At 38.4% G+C, this 26,896-nt stretch overlaps 1 protein-coding gene across 1 annotated transcript in view; it reads right to left on the reverse strand.

Moving 5' to 3' along the window:
* WIZ (WIZ zinc finger) overlaps positions 1 to 26,896 on the reverse strand; it is a 71,664-nt gene that overhangs the window by 38,615 nt on the left and 6,153 nt on the right. The window contains exon 2 of the mRNA XM_083355391.1: positions 24,157 to 24,364. Coding sequence (XP_083211517.1) covers positions 24,157 to 24,313 — 157 coding nt within the window. The 5' untranslated portion in view covers positions 24,314 to 24,364. The remainder of the gene's footprint in view (positions 1 to 24,156; positions 24,365 to 26,896) is intronic.

The following is a 26,896-nucleotide window of genomic DNA, read 5'->3' on the forward strand; positions in this document are numbered from 1 at the left end:
TAAGCATCATTAACTATGCCTGAAGTATCCAGGTAGAACTTTATTACTGTATTGTATATCTCTGCATTTTATCAGCACATCTTGAATTAGCTAAAAATTTAATATATTACTATTTAAATACTATATTAGAGTGTTTTACCACAATATAGCTTGGTATATACTTCAATTTTCTCTCTATATATATAGTTTGGTATTCCAGTTCTTACCCATTGTATTAACTTTCTCCTCCTTTCTGCTCTCTTTTTTGTGTAAATTGTTCAGCTAACTTTATCTCATTCACCTTCCACTCCTATAATATTGTTACTGAATTGTACGTACAGTACATAAAGTCATTGGGTATAATAAAGGATTTGGTTTGAATAAGAAATCTGCTTGTTTCATCTTGGGTTAGATGTACAATTTTACATCTATAATATTACTCTACTTTTGGTCTGCTTTTACAATTTAAAATGATCAATTCTAATGATAGTTCATCTATCAATCTTGCTTTTTTCCTCATTTATATATGGCTATAAGTACTATGCCAGAGCAGATAAATTATATGGGTGAGTCACAAATGGGAAGTTTCAATAATCTGCATATTGCAGCCACCATCTCATTCGCCCACGTTGATACCAAAAAGTTACAATACTTCATGGAAGACTTTTCTGAGAGACATGGTGGAGAAGGAAGGAAAGAAAATCTAATTATTCTTCCTGTATCTCTATAATTTTAGTGAAAATGAGCTCCACTGAAAGCCCTAGAAACAGCGGTGAAAGGCTGTCTTCCTCTTTCTACTATTTTCCATTAACATCCCACTTTTGTAGGCATGACAAGAACCAGAAGCAAAGGAGAGACTACTCAAAGGACATACTGCTCAAGGTGCATACATGAAAAATGTAAGAATTTGTAAATTAAACAGAGAATGGGTTCATTTGCTTTGCCAATTTTTAAAACTCCTTTTTGATGCCAAATTTTAGTGATATGTGTCTGTGTGTGTGAGAGGGAGAATGAATTAAAAAGACTAATAAGAGAACCTAGCAGCTATTCTGTTTGTGTTTGTGTGGATGTGGGTCTGTGTATTTACACATGCCCATAAACATTGCAAAGCAATTGTAACTCAACAGAAACTACCTATTGGGCAGAAAGGCTGCAATGTAAATTAAATATTTTATTTAATTGAGTATGATTTATATGCTAGATAATTAGCTGTCTATGCTCTATTGCAGGGGTGTCAAACTGCCAGCCCACGGGCAGGATGCATCATAGCGAAACCGCGCCCACCCCATTGCCAGCAATGGCTAAAAAGTCGCAATACGTTGCAACACGTCACATGATGTTGCGAGTTTGACACCCCTGCTCTGTAGAATTCAAATAAATATTTATTGAGGGAAGTCAACCCCCCCCCCTCAGAGAAGGAAATATTAAAAGGGCAGAATGTTGTATTTCCTCAAAGGATCTTAAAGAGGCAGAAAAGCATGCCCAGTTTTTCTTAATAGTCCCAAGTCTCCCTCCCCCAAGCAGAAACCAGCTCTGTAGAAATGCAGATTAATAATCCATTCAGGAAGGTTGGAATCCTCAAACTAGAAGATTAAGAAGACAAAGACACCTAAAATCTACACCCAAACTCTAAGAAAGGACATAATAGGATTAATCCACAGATGCCAAATGGGCATACTCAGACTCAGGTCAAAGTACATGACACAGGAAATACAAAGCCTCAAACAGGAACAGGAAACAACCTCAAGAGTCCCAGAGAGTATAAAAACCCACCCCCTACATGTGCTCTCTTTCTTTTCTTCCAGAGCCATCTTTCTGTCTGGCTCTCCTTTTCAATAAACTGTAACCTTCTTTCTAAAGCAGTCACCATGTTGTTCATTCCTGGCTTGGACTGAACCATGATGAAACCAGACTTTTCCTTCAACATTATTTTAAATATGTACAATGAAGGTTTTTCTAGTAATGTTTTGGAATTAACAAGAGCTAATATAAGTTTAGATGCTTGATTTGCAAGAAGTATATCTTTAAAATATATTTTTAAACTTTGTACTTCCACTTCTTAAAAATCCCTATTAGAGAAAATGCTGTTACAAGAACTGAGCAATTGGAAAAAATTATCCTTATAAGAGACATAGGAAAATACACGTTAGAATATTAAAAGATGGAGTTCTTCAAGCAAAACAGCCAAATACAGATAAAGCAGAGAATAGCAGAGGTAGAGCTTCAGAATTCTTTTGTTCATAGGAGCTTCAGAACATTCTATTTTTAGAAACTTTTAGAGGAAAAACAGAGCAATTTATCTTCTGGTGAATATGAAACTATACTTAGTCTATAAGACTTCACTTCTTGGGAACAGCAAGAAATGAATTTAATATTTTGACCTTTGCACAGCAACAACACTTTACCATCCATAGTATAATCTAAAACAAAGTCTGCATCTTAATAAATACTAAATTTTAGAAATGCATAAAACAAAGCCAGATTCTCCCTTTATCCTTAGGTTCAAACCCTGATTGATTCAAGTGGCAAAACATTCCAAAATCTAAATAGAACAATATGGTACATTATTTTTTAAAAAAGCAACAATTACGATAATCTAATAATATACAACAAGGAAATACAACATATTTCTCACTCATTAGCAAACATAAGATATATTGAATACTCATTAATACTGTATATGACATAATAAAAATCACAAGAAGTTATAACCCTCCAGATTTTTTAAAATTCATTTTGGCATTGAACAATTTGTTAATCTTTCCAAAACCATCACTATGACCACCACCTCCTCCTTCTCCTTCTTACTTTGGACTGACAAACAGCTGCAACTATTCAGGAACATAATGATTAAAATGCTGAAGATCTTTTGAAAATATTCACAGAAACAAAATATAATGAATTTCCAGGTTTACATTAATTCCAATAATTTAGAAACTGTTTGTAATATTTTGTATGTTGTCCATATTGTATTAAATTGTTTCACTTCATCTAGCTCTTTCAGAGAAAAACAGTTTTTATTTCATTATGTGGTCAAAGATTATCACAGTCTTAGAAACTTTGAAAATACAATGTTAGAGTATAGACAGATAAACATTTTCATTCCTTATTTTTAAATATCAGTCACAGTGGGTCATAGTAATAGTTTTTCAAACAGTATATCTTCTTTATAGTTTTAAAATTTTATACAGATTATCATCTTTTAAATTAAAAAAATAGAAACAAGACAACCCTAAACTAAAAACAATACTCATATTTTACCATTTTGTTTACACTAGCCCTGCAGAGCTTAGTCAAGGAAAAAATCACAATGATCAATTAAAAATCCTGGCAGGCCACTAAGAAATACCTGTAGTATAGAATAGAATAGAATAGAATAGAATAGAATAGAATAGAATAGAATAGAATAGAATAGAATAGAATAGAATAGAATAGAATAGAATAGAATGCAGGAGTAGGAGTAGGATTATAGGAATAAGCTTTTCCACAGAGCAGCAGAAACGCTGGAGTTGGCTATATGTAGTGGTGAAACATGGAAATGCTCAGCAGCATGCCTTTTGGGGGAGGCAGCAGCAGTTGTAAATTTACTATTTTTAAAAAAAATGGTGGGCTGCACAAGGCTGCTTGGCAGGCTTCAGACCTCATGTGCATGCCTGCTTTAGACCAATCTATAAGAAAGATCTACTGAATTATTCCTTAATTTCACTTTGACTTGTATATTTCTTTATTTAGATGTTTCAGAAGGCCAGGAGAAATTGCAGCTCCAAAATGTTTTCCGTTTTCCTACTTTATTGTATAAAGATGCTTAGTTTACATAATTCTCATCATTCTGATATTATTTCCATTGCAGTTATTCTGAGTAGGTTAGAAAGTCTCATCAACTTTCATATTTACATTTTAAAGACTGGGTGATTTATAGAAAGACATTGGAATTTCCTCCACAAGAGATTTTTTTTAATATAAAACATACACTCAGATGTTACTCTTAGCAATGCCCCAGCAAGTCAAGATTGACTCCTGGTGATTGTGTAGAACAAACCTTGCAGTATTTATCTGTTTTTAGTGATAATCTGCAGTTCTTATCTGCTGTCTTCCCTTTCATTATGCCAAAGATAGTATTTGTTTCTAGTTTATCACCTGCTCATATCATATGCTCAAAATATATGAATGTATACTTGCCATTGGTCTATAACCAATTGGTCCTCTTGCAGTCCATGGTACACTTGATAACGATTTCCAAATCCATGATTCAAAAATATCTATGTACTTTCTTTTTCAGTGTTCAGCTTTCATGCTGTGCATTGCCAGCACAAGGATCATTGCTTTTATTATTCTGATTGTTATTGACATTTAAATATCTCTGTGATTTTAATCTGAGCCTTTCAAAACATGCCATTACAGCCTCTTTTTGCTGCTATGATCATCATAAGTTCCAGCATCAAGTGCCAGCATCAAGTTCCCTTCGTCCAGTATGCTCACACAGGGAGGGTCTTCTCAGGGTGCCGCCGGTAAAAGACTGCCGGCGGATAACACCCAGGGGGAGGGCCTTCTCTGTGGGTGCGCCTGCCCTCTGGAACCAGCTGCCCATGGAGCTTAGGACTGCCCCCAACCTTCGTTCATTTCACCGGGACCTGAAGACCTGGCTCTTTGAGCTCTCCAGCCCAGGCTGAGAATTTTTAACTGGGGTTTTTATTTTTAGGGATGATTTAATTTTTTTAATTGTTTTTAATTTTTGTATTGATTTGGTTTTAGCTACCCTGTAAACCGCCCTGAGTCCTTCGGGAAAGGGCGGTATATAAATCCAATAAAATAAAAATAAATAAAATAAATAACATTTCCTTCATTTGATCCCCACCCTATATTTGAAGCATTGTTAAATCATTTTTGTTGTAATAGTGGGAACATCATGTTTCCCTCTTATCTAACATAGGTTTTGCCATGGGTATGCTCTGATGCACTTCACTGACCATTCTACCAATTTCACATTCAGATGACTCCTAGGAAATAGGAACAATCTGGTACTCATTGGCATTAGAGTAGTGCATGCATACTTGGGTGGGCATTGTCTTCTAAGGCCACCTGGGTCATCTTGAACATGTGGGGTGGGTTTACATGCTGAAGCAGCTCTCTCTGTCTCTCTTTAACAGCTTCATGCGCTGTTCAGAATGCTTTTGGATCTTGATTTAGCGCTGTTCCAGAACATAATAATATTATAGGATAGCATTAAACTCCTGTCCAAATGAGTTCAACTTTCAGCTAGTATCAAATGATAATTAGATTCTCTTTAAATACACCAAGAGCAAAATTCATGCATAAAACCAGTGAATTTTATTTATTATTAGTGCATCTAAGCAGCTCACTACAAAAAACAAGCAAATTATAAAACCATAGACAATATTCCATTCTAATCTTCGTATAATTGTAATAATACTATATACATCCTATAGTTGATCATCAATCATAACGTTCTCTTTCTAAGCCCCAACCTGAGCCTAACCAACATTCAAGTGTGTGAATGGTAGAAGTTTTATCATCATTTTGTAATATTTGTAACAAGGGAAGGAAATGCAGGGAAATCCACAAGTCTTGTCATGAAACATAAAGACAGCAACATTTGCTAGTATCATACTGGTGGCAGAGCAAGAATAATCTGTAGGAGGTAGCAGATTTTATGCTAGTATATTTTTTTAAAATCCAAGGATGAGGATAACACTTTAACTTAACTATGGGCAAGTGCCTTTATTCATCATTAGCACATCTCTATAATTAATCTTTTCTCCAGCATGTGTCCCTCTTTTTTAATTCTTAAATCCAATATCTATCATCCATGGCAAGTTCTCTTAAGAATGCTGGTCAACTTTACCTCTGCCTTAATATTTAACAACAAAATTATTAAATTATGTAAATTTGCTGTATGTCCCAGAGAGATATTATATAACCAATTGTTACTGCTTTTCTCCATATAATGATAAAAGAAAACTCTCATTTATGACTAATATTCAAAAGACTAATAAATGGCAAAAACAGCTGTACTGTATATGTTTAAACAACAAAATAATAGACAAACCTGTTATTAATTATAGAGGGGAACAAACGTCTGCATGGTAATAAGGGATGAATGGTTAAATCCTGGGTAAAGCATATTCCTGGTAAAAGCTGGTAAAGCATACAAAATTATTCCTGACATGTACAATTTAACCTAATCTATCATCTGCTAGATATTTAATGTAAACTTGTTTAAGGGAATCTACAGCACCATTTTATTAGCTATAACAATGTATTTTCTGTTTTGTGTTTTAAGAAAAGAGAATACAATCATTTAGCATTTTGTCTTTCTACCTTCCATCAACTTTGCAGGCATTCTTTTTTTTTTAAAGGCTGGTTCTGTCAATATACTCTTTATTCCAACAGGTTTAATTTTATTGGAAACAATTTTAAATCATAAAGTAGGCATTACAGTAAAAAGAAAAAAGAAAATAAATATTAGGAAATAAATAAATATTAGGAAAAGATGCTAATATTGGAATGGGAATGGGAAAAATCCTTTAAGTAAAGGAAACAATCAGAAAAAGCTATAAACAAATACAGTTGTTCACCAAGGAGATTTCAAGTGGAATTCTTGTTTGTTCGCATTTATGCCCCCTTACCAATCTTGCTTGTGATTATGCGATCACCATTTGCAGTTTTTTCTATCAGCTTCTCCAGAAAGTCAATAGGGAAACTGGCATGGAAATTTGCAAGTGGAAGGGATGTTGGGTATGAGGTCCATTCCCTCAGCATGTTGAAGGATTTCCCCTCTCCTCTGTACAGGGAGGGGAAATCTTCCTGTATGCTAGAGGAACGAATCTCAAATCTGGTAAAGACACTAGCAAATACCATTGTTCCTACAATCATTCTCCCCGCTGGGATGGGGAGAAGGCCTGGGCCTTCCAGATGTAATGGGAGATCCACGCCATCTCCCTGGCAACGCTCTGTTTAATGACCCTCACAATCACTCAACAACCACCACTGGAAATGCTGGGCTTGTAGTTTTTGACTGAAGCAGTCACATGCCATTTTGCTTAACCACTTTGCTCAATGACTTAAGATCCTGGGCCTAGCTGTGTTTGTAAATGGAGGACTACTTATATCATTTAAAGATCTAAGATCACTTTAAAAAATAAAAACTTCCACAAAGTAGACATCAACATTCAATTAGGAGGTCAGGGTGAACAAAATATTTTTTCCTGGCAACCAAATTTTTGTAGATAGGAAACAGGCATAGGGACACAACACCATAAAAACTAAAAGCAAACTGTGATCCTCCCCATGTACTTTCATCAGGTAGAAATGCTGGTCAGATAGTTTCCCTTGGAAATCACTGAATGAGAATAGTTAGTTTATAAATTTAAACCAGACTAATTTAGAATTGCATATAAAATACCATCCCTGCAACAGAGAAGGAATCTGATCAATGGTTAGAAGTTTCTCCTCCCTCCAGGCTATTTTCCTGATAAATATTTTCCCTTTGTCTTCAGATCTGGATACCTCAAATCATGACAACAAGGAGAGGGGAAAAATCCTGTTTCATCTCTCTGCATTTCCCATAAAGGGAAGCTGTAAAGTTAGCAAGCCACCTTTCCCCTTGAAAGACCTGAAGCATGGGAGCCAACAATGTAAGGCAGAGGTTCCTCCAAATGAGACTTCTTATAACATCCAAAACAGTAGCAACATTATCAAAATGCAAAGCTAAAAACTTTTGAGTTGTAGTTCATATAAACCACAACCAAGACAGAAATATACTGATTTAGGTTCTTAATACAAACAAAAGTTTGGTGCTGGTTTTTACCTGGCTTAGAGTCCTTGTATGCAAAGGTCTTAAGAAGTATCACTCTGAGAAATAGGATAAAAGGGAAGGTATTCAGCAGGCAAGCTATTAGTGAGCAGTGATGGTGCAGTGGTAAGAATGCAGGCTGCTTCTGCTGATTGCTAGCTGCCGGCAGTTCACGTCTCACCAGTCAAAGTTGACTCAGCCATCTATCCTTCCGAGGTTGGTAGGAGGACCCACATTGTTGGTGGCAATAGGCTGACTCTGTCAACCACTTAGAGAGGGCTGTGAAGCGGTATACAATAAGTTTAAGTACTATTGCTAAGTCTATATGTTATTGCTAATAGGAAAGGGTGTTGTTGTTTTTTGCTACTCTGCTACACAAACTGGAAACCTCCTACATCTTTTTTAAAGCTATTTTAAGCTATACATTTTCCATATAGAACAAAGGCGAAATGCTGATAAAACTCTTATTTCTGGCAAGATTGTTTTATCAAGATCAATTTTAATTAAAAGCCCATCATAGAAGGCTTATAACAAATAGTATACGCATCAGAATGGTGCAAATAACAGTATTTTGCATACTGATGTTTAAAGTGAAAATGTCAGGGGTCAGCTAATGTTGCATTTACAGTAAACTATGTGCTATAGAAAAAAATTCAAAATGAAGTAGATACTATTTATGGCATCAAAATAATATTGTTGTTTCTGTAGCTCTGTATATTTATCTATTTAGCAGTATTTTTATGCCCATACAGCCCATACATAGGAGACATCTTGCATTCACAGATTAGGTTCAGGGCCTCAAGTGTCAGGTCTTAGGAGCTACCAACTTGCCAGCAAAATTTTAAAAACCTTGGAGGTGCTCTAGCTACAAGTAGTCCTTGTTTAGCTACTGCCTTGTACAGCAACTGTTCAGTTATGACGGTGATGAAAAAATAAGTTTGTGACCAATCTTTGCATTTACAGTGCATTCAGAAAGTATTCAGACCCCCTTCACTTTTGTCAATTTTGTTATGCTGCAGCCTGATTCTACAGTTGTTGAAATTCATTTTTTTCCTCATTAATCTACACTCAGTACCTCATAATGACAAAGTGAAAACAGAATTTTAGAAATGTTGGTAAATAAAGTTTTTAATGAAAACACAAATTTCATTTGGTATTGATTATTCTGTCATGAGAGCCATTTTGGTCTAGTGCAGGGGTAGGCAACCATAGCTCTTTTATGATCTGTGGACTTCAACTCCCAGAATTCCTGAGCCAGCCAAGCTGGCTCAGGAATTCTGGGAGTTGAAGTCCATGAGTCATAAAAGAGCCAAGGTTGCCTCTACCCCTGGTCTAGTGATTAAGGAACTGGCTAGAAACCAGGAGACCTATGAGTTCTAGTCTCACCTTAGGCATGAAAACCAGCTAGGTGACTTTGGGTCAGTCACCTCAGCCCAACTTACCTCAAAGGTTGTTATTGTGAGCAAAGTAAAAGGAGGAAGGAGTATTAAGATATTTTCATTGCTAGCATTATTTTTAAAAATAATGAAGGCAAGATGAAAAATAAAAAATAATAAAAATAAAATGAAATCCACCAGCTTTAGAGAAAACAAGCTATCAGCTATAACATTACATTTTGCCAAACTAAGTGCAAAATTTGAAGACAGAATATACCCCTGTGCTAAATTCATTCAAAAATTCTGTAACATCAGTGAGAAAATAGTGAGCAGACTATGTTATAGTCCTTTAGAAATTTCACCATTCAACAGTGGTCTTCTCTGCTGCTGAAGTAAATGCTATCCTCCCATCCTTTAATTAGCACAAATCCTTGCTTACTGTATAAATTTTGCTCTCCTCAAAACTGATCCCTCATCTGCCTCTGTTCCAATTTAATGATATGGCTCTGATTTTTGTGCATGCAGCACATGACAAGCAAACAGACCATTCAGTTCCTTCAGCTTTACCATCCTGCATCCATTAGTCAAAACAAGAATGGGCAGGTTTTGATATGCAGGTTGTGTCTCTTCTCGTTTCTGTCATAAGTTAAATAGTGTAAAAAATAATATATTTTGATTGGTATGATGAAGTTAGTTGAATCACAACGAGCACTTTTACTCTTAATTTCTGTCCTCTTCCTTTTTTCTCTTTGCATAGGTAACAACGTTCACATTCCTCCATGCTTTGGTTGAAAAACAAGTAAAGCTCTTGAGGGAGACAACTGCAGAAGAGCAACAGACGAGGCAGCCTGGAACTGGAGTGGAGGAAGTGTGCCCACATCAATTTAAAACTGCTAGTAAGCACCACTCGGACCTGACCATTTACTGCTGACCTGAGCTCACCTCCTTTATGGGTGATAAAGTATAACAATTTTTTTCACACCAGCTGCCCTTGGATGATGTCAGTTTAAGGAGGAAACCCTATTTTACCAGGCAAAGACCGAAGGAATTTTAGTGCCTAGTTTAAGGAGCCGTAGTAACTCAGTAGTTAGAATGCAGTATTGCAGGCTGACTCTGCCCACAGCCAGGAGTTCAATCTGCACCGGCTCAAGGTTGACTCAGCCTTCCATCCTTCTGAGGTCAGTAAATTTAATTTAATTTAATTTAATATTTGCATTTGTATACCGCCCTTTCCCTGAGGACTCAGGGCGGTTTACAGGGAATTAAAATCGAAACATACAAAAGTTAAAACCAATTAAAAAAGCATTAAATTCACCCTGTAGATTAAAACCCCAGTTAAAATTTTCTCCTCAGCCTGGGCCCGAGAGCTCAAAGAGCCAGGTCTTCAGGCCCCGGCGGAATGATCGGAGGTCAGGAGCAGTCCTCAGCTCTACCGGCAGCTGGTTCCAGAGGGCAGGCGCTCCCACCGAGAAGGCCCTATCCCTGGGTGTCACCCGCCGGCAATCTCTCACCGGCGGAACCCTGAGCAGACCCTCCCTGTGGGAGCGCACTGGGCGAAGGGCATTTGATGCCGGCAGCAGGTGTTCCCTCAAATAACCCGGACCCAGGCCATGTAGGGCTTTATAGGTGATAACCAGCACCTTGAATTTCACCCGGAGGGCAACCGGAAGCCAATGCAGCTCGCGGAGTAGAGGTGTTACATGGGAGTATCGGGAAACCCCCATTACAACTCGCGCGGCCGCATTCTGCACCAGTTGAAGCCTCCGAGTGGTCTTCAAGGGCAGCCCCATGTAGAGAGCGTTGCAGTAGTCCAGACGGGAGGTCACAAGCGCATGAGTGACTGTGCGTAGGGCGTCTCGGTCCAGATAGGGGCGCAACTGGCGCACCAGGCGAACCTGTGCAAAAGCCCCCCTGGTCACGGCTCCTATGTGATCTTCAAAATTGAGCCGTGAATCCAGGAGGACGCCCAAGTTGCGAGCCCTATCAACGGGGGGTAACACCTCACCCCCCATCGTTAGAGGTGGAATAACTTGGTTAACCCGAGACGCCGATATGCACAGCCACTCAGTCTTGGCGGGATTGAGACGAAGCCTGTTTCTCCCCATCCAGACCTGAACCGCCTCCAGGCACCGGGACATCACGGAGAGGGCATCACTGGGTTGGTTCGGGGTGGAAAGAAAAAGTTGGGTATCATCAGCGTACTGGTGATACCCCACCCCAAAACCACGAATGATCTCGCCCAGCGGCTTCATGTAGATGTTGAACAGGAGGGGCGAGAGAACCGACCCCTGAGGGACTCCACAAATGAGAGACCTCGGGGCGGATCTCTGCCCTCCTGTCAACACCGACTGCGAGCGGCCCCGGAGGTAGGAGGAGAACCACCGTAAAACGGTGCCTCCCACTCCCAGCCCCCTGAGACGCCGCAGCAGGATACCATGGTCGATGGTATCGAAAGCCGCTGAGAGGTCTAATAGGACCAGGACAGAGGAGCAACCCCTGTCCCTAGCCCTCCAGAGATCATTCACCAGCGCGACCAATGCCGTCTCCGTGCTGTGTCCAGGCCTGAAGCCCGATTGGTACGGGTCCAGATAATCAAAATGAGGACCCAGATTGTTGGTGGCAATATGCTGATCCTGTAAACTGCTTAGAGCAGGGCTTTTCAACCTTTTCACCCATTGTACCACTTTTAGGATAAGGCAATATCAGAGTACCACCAGTCGCCCAGCAACGTGTCAAAAACTTGACCAAAAAAAAAGGAGAAAAAATGATAAAGTACAGGTAGTCCTCGACTTACAACAATTTGCTTAGTGACTGTTCGAAGTTACAACGGCACTGAAAAAAAGTGACTTACGACCATTTTTCAAACTTATGATTGTTGCAGCATCCCCAGGGTCATGTGATTTACATTCGGACACTTGGCAACTGATTCATACTTATGATGGTCACAGTGTCCCAGGGTCATGTGATCACCTTTTGCAACTTTTTGGCAAGCGAAGTCAATGGCTGGAGTTGGCGTGGCCAGCTCATCACTCAGGTTGCAGGGTGCCTGGGGGGGGGGAAATCTGTGGGTCTCTGGTGGAGGGGGGTGGGACTGGGGTGGGAGCCCTCCTTCCCTCCCTCTCTCCCATTGTCCCTTCCTTCCTTCCTTCCTTCCTTCCTTGTCCCTTCCTCCCTCCCTCCCTCTCATTGTCCTTCCCTCCTTCCCTCAGGTTTCAGGGTGCCTGTGGGGGGAAATCCATGGGTCTCTGGTGGAGGGGAGTGGGACTGGGGTGGGTGCCCTCCTTCTCTCCCATTGTCCTTTACTTCCTTTCTTCCTTCCCTCCTTCTTTGTCCCTTCCTCCTTCCCTCCCTCCCTTCCATTGTCCCTCCCTCCCTCTCATTGTCCTTCGCTCCTGCCCTCACCCACAAAGCGCAACACCAGCCCAAGACCTGCCAGAGCCCCGGTCCTTTCCTTCTGTGCCGCCTCCTCCGCCCCCCAGCCAAACCCTTCCAGTGACTTTCAGGCAAATTACAGCCCTGTATCTATTGCGCCAGGCTCGCCCCATGCACAGCAGGCAGGAGACGTGGCGGCATTTCACCTTCTCAGAGCACGTCGCACTTTCTCTCTCTTCTCCCCCTGGTCAACTCTATCTTTCTCACCTGCTCACAAGCCCTTTGGACCCTGGCTCCTGGCAAGCGAAATGCGCAGGAGAGCGAAATCGGCATTTCTGAGCACACACTGATCCCGCGCTCCTGCCCAGCTCACTTGCTTGCGGAAAGAAAGCGGAAACCAAGAAGTGAGCTAGGCAAGAGCATGGGATCGGCGTTTCTGAGCGCAGCTCAGCTGTACTTACACATGCCAATCCCACGCTCCTGACCAGCTCACTTGCTTGCGGAAAACATGCTGCTTGCTAAGTGAAGTCCCAGGATCAGCAGGCTACAGCAAGCGAGCTGGGCACAGGCCATTCACTTGCTAACCCTTCCCCCCAAGACACAACACTTGTTCACTCACCCTTCCTCGCTCACTGCTCCACAGAAAACAGGCCGGGCTGGTCTGCCCCTTTTATACCTCTTCTTGTCTCCGCCCTCCTCCTTTTCTCTTCCGGGTGCACTGAAAGCTCCAGTCCAATAGTATGTCGCCACAGATCCTGGGGATTTAGGCAGCTCCAACTGATCTCCTCCAGGTCTGTGTGGCTCCATTTTAATTGGTTCCCTCCCCCACTCCAAGGGCTCGCGTACCAGCAGCCATGTGCTTGTGTACCACCAATGGTATGCGTACCACCAGTTGAAAAGCTCTGGCTTAGAGAGTGCTGTAAAGCACCATAAGTTTAAATGCTATTGATGCTGCTACTCATGGGCTGGAGTTAAACTGGCAGAAAAAGGATATTGCCAAGGAATATTTGTGCATGGTTAGACACGTCTTTAGATATTAACATTCTGACAGACACTAATTATTGAAAGAAGCACTAACAATCAGTGAAGGAACAGATTTGTCCTGTAGATTATTCACAAGATTGCTATTTGAGGGAGGACACCTGGTTTTTGGATAACATGTAATATGGATAGTCCTCAACTTATGACCAGAACTGAGCCCAAAATTTCTGTCGTTGATTCATTTGAGTTCTGCCCCATTTTACAACCTTTCTTACCACAGTTGTTAAGTGAATCACTGCAGTTGATAAGTTAGTAATCCAGTTGTTAAGTGAATCTGGCTTCCCCATTGACTTTGATCATGGGGATGCTGCAAAGATTGTAACTATGAGAAATTATTATTATTCAGTGCCACTGTAACTTTGAACAGTCACTAAGTGAACTATTGCAAGTCAAAGACTATCTGTATAAGAAATTACATAAATAATCAGCGATGACTGAAAAGTTGAAAGTTGAAGGAAACCTCATGAATATATTCATAAAATTGCCAAGAACTAAGTTTAATTTTAAAGAGCCTTTACTTCTAAACAATTACATTTTCACTGAATATACAAAATACTTTTAAAATTTACAGTTTCTATTAACAGAATACTGTAAAACAGGGCTTTTCAACCTTTTCACCCATTGTACCACTTTTAGGATATGGCAACATCTGAGTACCACCAGTCGCCTAGCAAAGTGTCAAAAACTTGATGACCAAAAAAAAAGGAAAAAAAGTGAAGTACAGTAGTCCTCGACTTACAACAGTTCGCTTAGTGACTGTTTGAGGTTACAATGGCACTGAAAAAAGTGCCCCCCAAGGCACAGCCGAGCAAGACACCTGCCTGCCCACCCAGCGGCACTCTTCCTCCCATCCGAGGTTTTCATTGTTGTGAGCATTTCTGTTGAGGATTGGCAGCGGGGGTGGGGTGGGGTGGCGGTTGGTTTTTATTCCCCCCCATCTGCTGGGTGGTTGCAGCAGGTTTTGGTCACTTCACATGACCCTGGGACACTGTGACCGTCATAAATATGAATCAGTTGCCAAGCATCTAATGTAAATCACAAGACCCTGGAGATGCTGCAACATTCTAGCTGATCGGTACTTCTTTTGGGCTCAGCAGAAGCGCCAGGATCAGCACCGAGCTCCAGCTGGAGCCTGGCACTGATCCTGGCCCTTCCGCTGAGCCCTGACAGCCCTGCAGCTCCAGCCATCTCTCGCTCAGGCTTGTGTGGTGCTGCCACCGGTTCAGCTCATTCCCCTCCCCCATTACCACTTTTCTAGGATGGTCGCGTACCACCTGCCAGGTGCCAATGTACCACAGGTGGTACCCGTACCACTGGTTGAAAAGCCCTGCTGTAAAACATAATGAGATCAATGGATTATCATTACTGTAGCATATATTATTCTAAATAATGTACTATGACAATAAGCAACACTTCATTGGCCTAAGATTCCAACTGATGTGTCTGCTATTCCATGTCTGCTTATTCAAGGTTTCTGCTTTCCCAGACTATCACAGTCTTGGTTTACTTAAAGCTATGAAAGCTATGTTATTATCTCTTTCGTACAGATTTGCATTTCTATGAGTTGTTACTCTGCTTTTTTTTAAATATTATTCCAAACAATTATTTTTGCTTTTTGGTTGTAGATTAAATAAATTTAAAATTGTGCTCAATTTTCTCTTTATAGTAGTGAGAATCATTTTGTATCATTTCATATTGCCGTAATTTCGAAAAGGAATTCCCAGCTATATGTGATACTGGTCTTAATGTGTTGCTTTCGTTGTTTAGCCATTTTTTCCATTTAATATTATTTATCAGCTAAATCCTTTCAGGTTTTTTTAATCTGACTCTTTACTTTTATCATGTTGGGATCTTCCTGCTTTTCCAATTGGTTTGTACCCAAGGTATTTTGTGACAACCTGGAAGACTTTTTTTTTGGTACTAATGAATTCCATTACATAATTTTCATATATTTTTTATTGAACATTTCCTTTTGTATGTATACTGTAACTATCACTATCAACACAGATTAATTATTAGGATAGCAATGTTGGAAATGTCAAATTTACCTGCCACTCATTGACCATGATATCATCTTCTCCTAACCAGGTGTATTTTAATCCACCTTATTATCAACATCTCCTCATAGCACGAATCTCTTGAAATGCATATCCCACAGTTTTTCAAAAATACATTGGAAGGGATAGCAAGATGCTAGGTGGTATTTGCTTTCAATTCAAAATCTAGAGGACGTCTTCCTGAACAGCTCATAGCTCAATAATATTGACTGAAGATATGATGGTTTTTAGCATTCAAAGTTCCTCATTCCTGCTGCTCATAGTCAAAAAACATCCATTGTCAAACTTAAAATTTAAATATCACAAATTCAATAACATGATTACCTCAGAGAAGGGAGCTAAGAGAGACAGCTGTTAGGAAGAAAGAGCAGCATATTATGAAAGAGATCCTTGTGTGCTGCCTGTCAAGAGCCTTACGAGATGCTGGGTGAACTGAATTACCCTCAGTGTGATATCAGGATAAAAGCAAGAGAATTCTTTGGTCAGCAGGACACACATTATAAGATCATTTTTCTCACTTTAGCGAACTCTCCTGAATACCTCCTGCTCCATCAGCTAAGCCACCAAGGCCTTTGCTTGCAAGCACTAAGAACAGGTTTTGTAAAAGCAGGTTTACATTGGCATTTACAGGTCATCTTCTGTATTATTGAGATTATGTACTATTTACAATCCACTCCAGTAATATTCACATGTGTGGTGGAACAAAAGCATAAAGAGCTCAAAATGAACAGTGAGCCTGGAGTTCTGTCAGTGTTATTTGGATTTTTTTTGTCTAGTAATTAGCCTGACTTAAGTTAATATATATCAATATACATATTTAGATAATTTAAGGCTTTATCTGAGACCTTCTATCCTAATGTCAGACATCTGTCTTTGCAGTCTATATTGGAAAATGTTAACTCAAACAACAAGAATCTATGTGACAATTTATTTATCGTGCTGTATTTACTTAAAAGATGGTAAAAAAAAACACCATGGTAACCCAAGATTTCTAGTAAAGAAATTACTTTCAAATAAGATATTGCCAGTTCTCTGAGGTAGGCAATGTCAAGTAACAGATGCAATAAAGATTCCAGGAATGTTCTTCATTGTTGCAAGGCAGAAGAACAGAATCTTGAAAACCTATTGCTTTTTCTCTAGTTCATTTTATACTAAACAAAATCAGGAAAGAGGATCTTTTGAGTTTCTTTCTCAAAAGCCCTCTTTCTCAGGACTGAACAATCTTCTAAAAATCCTCTCTTACTGGCTGAATAATTCCTTCTCCCCCCCCCCTTCCATGTATATAGACTTTCACAGATACCCATAGTTAGGGAATTTGGGTGGAAAAATCTCTTGCCCATTTTCTCCCAATTTTTCTTTGTATAAGTCTGGAAGCCTGCCTTTTTTGGGGAGGACAAGCAGTCCACATCTTTTCCTCTTTTGATTGGTCTTTCCTATCAGTGCCACAAGTAATTCTCACACCTACTGTATCAAGTTGGGTGTTATTGTTGCTATGCAGCACCTGAAAGTAATTGAAATATTAATAATGTAAGTATTTCTATAAAAAGGATCACTCTTCTCAGACACATCCCTTGGGTTCTTATTCAACAATTTAGCACTGTATTTGATTTGGAAAATATCTCATGTACCTTGCAGACTTCCATTTTAGTTTAAGGAATTAAATATTAATTAAAAATGAATTGGTCTCCATGTTATATCTTTGCAGTTGTTGCCTATTGCAGAAAAGCTTTGGTATATTCCACAGTATATCTATAAAACATATTGCCAAATACTAAACTTTAATGTTACCAAATGGAAAAATAAATTAGTTGTGTTAACTAATTAGATTCATTTTAAGTGTAAATTAAACTGAAGTTAATTTGCCTCAACTTTTTGAGTAAAATAGCACATATATATTCCAAAAAATAGACCTCAGCCCACAAAAAATTGGCAGGAAATCTGCAATTTGTCTTGAGAGACAGAATGGTTCCAGTGTTTCCAATATGGCACAGTTTCCTTACATAGATCAAGGACTGAAGAATGAATTATTCTGCTAAGAGGAAGGCTATGTAAGGGAAAAGAAAAACAACTACGGAGGGTCTAGGTCAGGGATAGTCAGCTATGCTGACTCAGGAATTCTGGGAGTTGAAGTCCATGAGTCATAAAAGAGCGAAGGTTGCCTACCCCTGGTCTAGGTCAAAGATAGGCAACAGTATTATTAAGATGCTCTGGGTTTCAATTTTCATAATCACTTGCCACAGACCACGCTGGATGTAGTTGATGAGGGTAACAGATGTAGAACATGGCAGATCTTTGATTTTACATATGCCAAAATAATTTTTTACAGAGATTCTGAAAAAGATTTTTATAAGAGTAAAAAAATCGATATTTTCAAATGTCTGAGATATATATGTGGTAACTGATCTCATTCCAATGATAGAGATGTTATTAATTTCTCATTCTTTAATCAATTACTTTTTATATTAGCTGACATAACATAGTTTGAATTTCTGAACTGTACAACTTTTATTTTGGAAAGGTACTTTGCTGTTAAAAATACGTATTGAGTATGATTGCATTAGTTATAATTTATAAAATCCTTGTCCTGCTCTTTTCATTAAAGATATTAGGGACTGAATAGGTGTCTATTAAGTAAGAAAAGAAGGATAAAAAATAGATTTAGGAATAATATATTCTAAAAAACTGGCTTCAATAGCTAGAATTTTTAGATATTTATGAGACCATTTTAACTTTTGCGTTCTATCACCAACACAAGCAGTTATTCTAGAATGATTTACATCTTAAAAATTATTTCCTAAAGAAATATTTACAAAATTGTTACTAATGTGTATTGTAATATCCACAACGCCAATATTTCTAACTAAACATATTTTTTATAAAAACTATGAGTACAGCCCAAAATGTTGGTTCATGTATTTTACATCTATAGAATTACATTTACTAAATCCGTCAGGCATGAATGACCAGGTCCACATGAGAATAATCAATTCATCTGATTTGTTGCTAAAGGTCTATCCACAGGAATCTTCTCAACTAATGGTTAGCACCTGCTTAGAATTAGATAAGGATCAATAGACTTAAGAGGGTTAGACTTAGTTCTCTTGTGATTACCTAGTGCAGGGATGTCAAACTCAATTTCATTGAGGGCCGCATCAGCATTACGGTTGCCCTCAAGGGGCCGGGTGGGTATGGCCAGGGTGGGCGTGGCCTACTGGGTGGGCGTGGCTAGAGTGTGTATGGCCTACTGGGTGGGCGTGGCCAGCTCTACATCGTTCACATCAAGGGTGCCTATGGGGGCCTGGGCAGGAGTGGGACAGATCTGAGGGTCTCTGGCAGAAGGAGGGTCTCTGGGCCAGGGCCAAGGCAGTGGGGGCCATTCCCTCACTGTTTCCAGGATGGCTTCGTGGGCCACATGAAACCACTTCGTGGGCCGGATCCGGGCCCCGGGCCTTGTGTTTGACATGTCTGACCTAGGGCTTCTAAGCTGCTTCCCGTTTTCACTTCACCCCTAGGCTCTGGTATCTTGTCTCCTACTGAAACACAAATTTCTTCTTGGGTTTAAAGATATAAGGATTTAATCAAAATCACTTACATTAAATCAAAAGCCATAATCTAATGGTATTTTGAAACATCTTTTACTTAATTCATTATTTTTTACTTCTATATAAGTGCAATTAGGCAAGGTATCAGGTAATTGTCTAAGTATACAAAGTGGGGAAAAAACATTCAAGAAGAAGGCAATGGCAAACTACACTTCCAGTGCTACCAGGAAAACTCCATGGATGTAGTCATCAAGAATTGAGATCAGCTCCAGGGATTTTTCTATTTATAAACATCTAGAGCAGCAATCCCCAACCTATTTGACACCAGTTTTGACACCAGGGACCAGTTTTGTGGAAGGCAATTTTTCCACTGGAGAAGAGGACAATGCAACTTAGATCCCTCTCACACACAATGTACACTAAGGTTTGTGCTCCTCCCTCAGGAATCTAATGCCTGATGATCTGAGGTGGTGATGCTAGCACTGGGGAATGGCTGCAAGAACAGATGAAGCTTCGCTTGCCCACTGCCATTCTCCTCCAGCTGTGAGGCTTTATTTCTAACAGGCCACGGACCATTACCGGTCCGTGGCCCAGGAGTTGGGGACCCCTGATCTAGAGATTTACAAAGTAGAAGTCAGTGGCTACAAAAATAGTATTTTGACTCTGTCAGGCAGAAAGAAATGTCAACACTGCTTATTAAAAGCAAATTATCAACTATTCATAATCTGAAGTTGAATCCACTGTAAAGATCAAGTATCCAAAACACATAAAGTAGCAGCAACGATCAACCAATGGCTAAGTATATGTTTCTGTTGCAATACAGGCTGATATTTGGATCTTCACACTTTTGACATGGTGCAGCAGGTAACTCAAATTACAGTACAATGCAAAATTTATAATAATTGAAATCAAACCTCAAGTATTGTTCTCTATCTCCCTCTCTCAGAAAATGAACATTGAAAAAGAACATTTCTTGTCTTCAGTTTTACCAGCAGAAACAGGATTACAAACACACCGTAGGCCAAAAAAGCTACACTGGGACAGAGGCCCATTGTTTTTTTAGCAGCCTTAAGAATTCTGTTAATGCAAGACAGGATTAGCCGTCTTGCACTACATTTAGTTTATTTTAAAATGAGACACATAAATTTAACAAAATGTTATCTTTGTATCCATATAGTTACAAAATTATATAAATGTATTTTAATAAGCTATTTAAAAAAATCTTAAGAGATACAAGTACAAGGTCATGGTCTCCAGAAGTTTAGAAACCGTTGTAGAAAATAGTTCATTCATCAAAGCTATAGCAGCCAAAGTGTAACCAATCCATCTTTTCATGCACACAAGGATACGTCAATTTCTTCCCTCGTTCCAAAAACATGGCATCGACTTCCAGAGTATGGTCAGCAGTTCTACTAAGCAAATATAGTCCATGTTTAGCGACCACAGTTGAGACTAGCAACTCTGTCACTAAGCAAAGCAACTGTTACAGTAAGCGGGCAGTCATATGACTGCAACTGTGCTTTCTGGCTCAAAACTGACAAGAGTAATCAGTTCACACCTTTGACTTTTGCCTACTTCCTAACCTCCCTCCCTTCCTTTGGAATAGTAACCCCAGGACTGGGATAATTAACAAGAAGGAATCAATATTTGTATTTACATTCATTTGAGAGGAAGGGATTACAAGAGAACAAGCAAGCTCTCAATGGGAATACATAGTGAAAGCAATACTGGCACTGGCAGCTTCAAGTGCATTACGCCAAAAGCCTGCTGTATTCCCCACTATGCCTGCTTATTACTCTCTTGTAGTCCTTTCCTGTATAAACTTTTCACTGGGGGGAGGGGAAAGAAATCAAGCATAGAAGAAATTACCTATCGTAATTGCTTTGTTTTTTCTCCCCCCCCCCCGTCACCTCCTGCTGGCATCCTCACAGAAGGAAGAGATTGGAGAATAAAAAGGCATACAATGGGGAATAAACTGGGCTGTTTGTGTAGCTGCAAACACCAGCACATTGCTTTCAATGTGTATTCTCCACTATGTATTTCCTTACTTTCTTGTATTGCTTTCCTATTCAATCTCTCTGCTCTAAAATCAGGAGAGGGGAAGAAATGCAACGGGACATTATGTTCTGACAGTAACGCCAATCACATGACTCAGGGACAGTACTGGCATAACTTCAAAAGGTCACTGAAGGAGGCTGCTGGTAAATGAGGATTACCTGTAGAAATCATCTGAAAACAATCATAGAAACTTGCTCACTGAAAACACCACTCTTGATAATAAGATGTTTTATGTTGATTTATCCTTCCAGTGAAAGTTTCCTTCCCAAAACTCTCAGCCTGGATAGGCGCCCCTAGACAAGCAAGACAACACCTCAACCTATTAAATAAATAAATTTCACACTTGTTCTTCTGGCTAAGCAATTGGCCAGAAATGGGCAATTGGCCAATTTCTAAGTCCTCAAAATGCCAGTTTGTCACATGTATCCTACAACTGTAATTTTCATCTTGTCCGATTAGTTTAGGTGGGAATTTTATCGTGCCATCTCAGGTTCATTGGTCAGGATTCTGAAAGAAGTACCTTTGCAATAGTTACCTCTGACAAAAAAAAAACCTATGGCAGTTTCCTACACAATTTCCTATGTCAGAGATAAACTGTTATATATTGCTGAAAAAAGAATGTTCATTAAAGACATAATAAACCAAAATAAAATATGTGATTTCTGATCCAATTTCCAGGTGCACCACATACTGAACTGCAAATATCAACTTTTAGCTAAAAAAAGAATGGCTTTTAGTCATTCTGGCTGTGAAAGGTAAACTTGAAAATGTGTGAGTGAGGCCTAATGAAATTTCACAGCTTCTTAGGAAGCATGTTTTTTAGTGCTCTGTATATTTCTCTTTGTTTCTTCATGACCAGCAGGAGCTAACAAAATTGGCAAGAAAAAGAAAAAAACAGGCTAGCAGAAAGACATTTATGTAATTTTTTAAATTCAGCTATTTCTGACATGTCATTTGGAAAACATTTGAGCAGGCATTCACTTTTCTTATATGTAAATAAAAATATCCATGGATGGATGCTCAGTCCATAATTAAGTATCAAAGAAGCAATAATCATAGCAGATATAAAAATATAATAGAGATCAGGGTTAATAATACTGCAACCAGTTTTTAACATCCAAAATCAAAAATTCTGATACATTCCACACAATATTTGCCATAAGAATGGATTACTATGGGAAAAACTGTTTTTGTCTGTTACAAAAAAACTACACTGACCATGAAAAAGGGATATTTTTTTACAATAAAATAACTCAGCTTGATGGAACACACAGAAAAAGAAATTTTATAGAGTTCCAAGGAAATCGCGTACCACAACTGAAATTCAAAGACCACAACTCTCCAATGGGCAGAAGAGATTTGATATTGTATTTATTATCACAGTAATAATAATTATTTCTATAATAAATAATTACAGGTAGTCCTCAACTTACAATTCATTTAGTGACTGTTCAAAGTTGCAATGGCACTGAAAAAAATGATTTATCACCATTTTTCACACTGATGACCATTACAGCATCCTCATGGTCACATGATCAAAATCCAGATGCTTGGCAACTGACTCGTAGTTATGACAGTTCCTGTGTTCCAGAATTATGCAAACCCCTTTTGCAACCTCCTGACAACCAAAGATAATGGGGAAGTCAGATACACTTAACCACGTTACTAACTTAACAACTGCACATGATTCAACTTAACTGTAGCAAGCAAGGTTGTAAAGTGGGGCAAAACTCACTTAACAAATGTTTCACTTAGGAAAAGAAAGTTTGGGCTTAATTGTGGTCGTAAGTCAAGGACTACCTGTATTGGATTTCTACACCTCCTAAACATCTTCTAACCTCAAATAGTTTTGATTAAGGGTACATTTCCTTGCTTCACTGTAGACATTTGTTAGGAGACAAAACATATGCAGTGTTCTACCAATTTGATGAAGCCAAGAGACATGTCCAAACAAGGCTTTTATTCTGCAATTACCTCAACTGATTTTTTTTAAAAAAAATCTGTAACCTTAATATGTTTTCCCACCGCTTATTTAACCTTCTACATCAACACAATGTACATAAGCTAAAGAGGAACTTATGAGATGCCTGGACAGTAGGACTGCTAACTAAAAACACTCCAAGACTAGCCCCCCATCTACAAGATACAGCACACAAGCATTTTTGTGGACTTCCTTCCTACAAGCCTTTTGTGAGATTTAAGGCTTCAGTTCTGCTCCTTAATTCACCTTTATGAAAAAGAGTCCAAAATATTATATCCCACCCACATCAGTGGTACCATAAACTGTATTTTAAATTCCCAGACAGGGTACAAAGAGAAAGGGTTGTCCAAACTTGAAAGTTTATTCAACCCCACGTGCAGAAATCATTAAGAAAAAATGCTCTTGCTTCCTAATTTAAAAAAGTTGAAGGTTTCCACGGTCCAGTTGTGCCCCTAATACTAGGATATATATTTTTATCCTGTTCCTGTATATCTTAAATAAACATATGACAGCCACGTTACATATTTCCAGCCTTAATCTAATTATCCACAGCATAAGAATAACATTGAGATCTTTCTGTGATTTTGTTCTTGTTAGATAATTCTTTCATTTTCATTTCAGGGTGGCTCTCTATGGAGCAAGAAATAAAAGCCCTATGGAGCCTGCCATTATGTAGCACCAGACTTACCTGTGACTTCAGAGTCTTCCAAAGCAGCATCTGAATCTTGATGAATGAACAGGGATAACAAATTGGTACCCTCTTTATGACTACACATCTCAGTCACTTTCCCCTCTCTATTCATTGCTTCTAGTTTCTCTGAAGAATTTGGGACAGCCTCTTTCAGATCAATCCCCCCTTCCTTTGATGCCCTCAACAAAGCTGTATGCTCAAGAGATGTTTTTGCATCTTTAAAAAAAGCAGGAATTCTCGCTTCACCTTGGGGACACTCAAGAGCAATAAGATCCTCTTTGTTTGACACAAGGGTCATTGGCACAGCTTTTTCTTGATCATCCTCATGCTCTTTCTCCTGTTTTGATAAAGCAGTGGAAACCGATTTCTCCATTCCTTGTGGATTCCGCTGTGTCAATTTCATAAACCAAACATCAAGGCTTTGGTGGATTTGCAACAATTACTGCCAGACAACCTATAATAAAAAAGGTATCATAATGTCTCATGTTTAGAATAATTTAGAAGGATGAATTTCACACAAGTCCCTTTTCAAATATGCTGATTGAAATTTAATGTACCTATTACAAATATTCATTACGTGATTTAGAACAAATGTCTTTTATCTAGGGGTAGAGGTCATTGCTGGAGTAGAACAAAAGAATTTTGTTCAACAAATTTGAATAATATACACCAACTCAAACATGTTTTATTTAGAGCCTTGTCTTGTCTGTAAGACAGCTTAACTCATAGATGCCAATCTGTAACATACTGTAGGTATCACAGGAGGATATTTATATATGGCTGAAGTAAACCAAGGAAGTCTGAGATTTCAAGCATCACACTTGACTTCAAGCATCAAGCTATACTGCCCTATACAGAGCAGACTTGAATAAAGCCACTTTAATATTTACTGCATAAGATATGGCATACATATTTTGCAGTCTTGACTGTTAGAGTTCTACAGTATTAGTGTGCTTTCAACTTGATTTGTGGCACATAGGTAACATAAATTCTATATAGTGCATAGAACAGTATTTAAAGAAACATATTAATGAAAAGTATGTCTCAGCTGCATGTTATCTATTGTGGAATAATTCATCAAGTCACGTTCTGAAATAAAAGTATAATATGAAGCTTACATGACATGAATGAACAAAGACAGTTGTCTATATCTATGTATGCATGGGAAGGGAAATAGAAAAAAGCACTAGCACGCATATCACACTCAAACAGGAAGCTCTTAAAACATATGACCAATCTGTATTACAGATACAGTCAGTATTCAATTCAGCTGTGTTATATACGATTAAATATAGAATTGCAATCTATGTACAATTCAATAAAATGCATTTCCTAAAAGGAAAACACAATTTTCTCCGGTAACTACCTACACCTAGGATTATATTGAGTTTATTCAATTACACAGATGAAGGTATATTACGGCGCAAGTCATATCAAACTGACAATTCTCAAATCATATATTATACATATTTTAACATTTTGCTCTATTTGTCTATTAATTCCAAACCAATTAATACATCAAGGGAATTAACTCTTTACTCTTCTTTTATATACAGAACTTACTACAAAATAAATCAGAAAAAAACAGTGCCACAACAATAAATAATATTAAATATTACTTAACTCAATCTTAAAAAAAACTTTTTAAACAGTCTCAGATAATCAGGTTTACTATCTAACTCCAAAGGGACCATAAAATAACTATCAGTCAAGATTTTCTAGGAATGGCATTCTCTACTCAGCAGGTCAGCATTCCAGTAACCATCTGCCAAACTCTATTTGGCAGGAGACACCTTGACCAATCATCCTGACTATAAGAGGTTCATGTAATTTTGCTATGATTTCTATTATCTCTGCCCAAATAAACTAACTGCCCATGTGACATAATTTCTTTCTGTATAAACTCTTCTTTCAAAGTAAGATAAAACTGGTTGAGATTATATTTAAGTAACTTTTTTATAAAAAATCCATATCTATATTTAACTTGGAATTCCATGTCTTAGATGTGCCTTCAACCTTTTTGGCCTGTGAGCCCATTGCAGTTTTGAAGATGATATGGCTGGGTGCTTTCATAAAATGTCTGGCATGAATTGTGGCTAATATTTAGTATTGGAACAAAATATTCATTTTTAGAAAGGAAAGCAGGTGTAATTAGAATGCAAGCACACTGTTTTAATTCCATGTTTCTTGTATCAGTTCTCAAAAAGGCTAGCTAATTTTGTTAAATCACCTCTGAATTTTTTTCTAAAAATAATTTTCCCAAATAGATTTAATTTTGAAATTACTTCCTTTCAAATGCAAAAATCAGCAAACCATATAGTGCAAATATAATCATTCTTTCACAATGATGTTCAACAATAAATAAATAAAAGGAGAAAGTGAGACAGACCTGATTCACATCCAAGTTTCTTTATCTTTTATGAGTTCCTATATAAATGACAATTGGCTATGTTCACATAACTAAGCCATGAACAGACAACAAGGACTTACTCAGTTCTAAGCCAGTCCCCTCCCAGCCACATTATCATTTGGTAAGTGTGTAAACCTAGTCACTGTTTTTCTGTCTCCAAGATATTACACATGTATATTCTCTTCATCTATCATACAAATAATCATGCATTCTATTCCTTAATCACACAAATATAGGCATACATCTTTTTCTCTTCCACTCTGTAAGGCTGATTCTTCCTCATTGAGTCAACCATCCAATTTCCTCTCCCAGGCTCTATTTATCTCCCCTTTGTTGGCTCTCCTTACCTTCTCACTGAAAGAATAGGATGAATTAAAGTTTAGGCTATCCCTTTGACATTCAAGCATACTTAGTTGCAATACGTCTGATCCTAATTTAACTGGTTGGAAAGCAGAACTGGCCTCCAACTGGATATAAATTAAAACACACTTACCTTTTTTTCAACTATATAATTTTGCTGAATCATATTCTATTTGTAATCTATCATTCAACATATTTTTCTTAAGTATCATTTCC

This window comes from Vipera ursinii, assembly GCF_947247035.1.
Source record: "Vipera ursinii genome assembly, chromosome: 2".
Taxonomy (NCBI): domain Eukaryota; kingdom Metazoa; phylum Chordata; class Lepidosauria; order Squamata; family Viperidae; genus Vipera; species Vipera ursinii.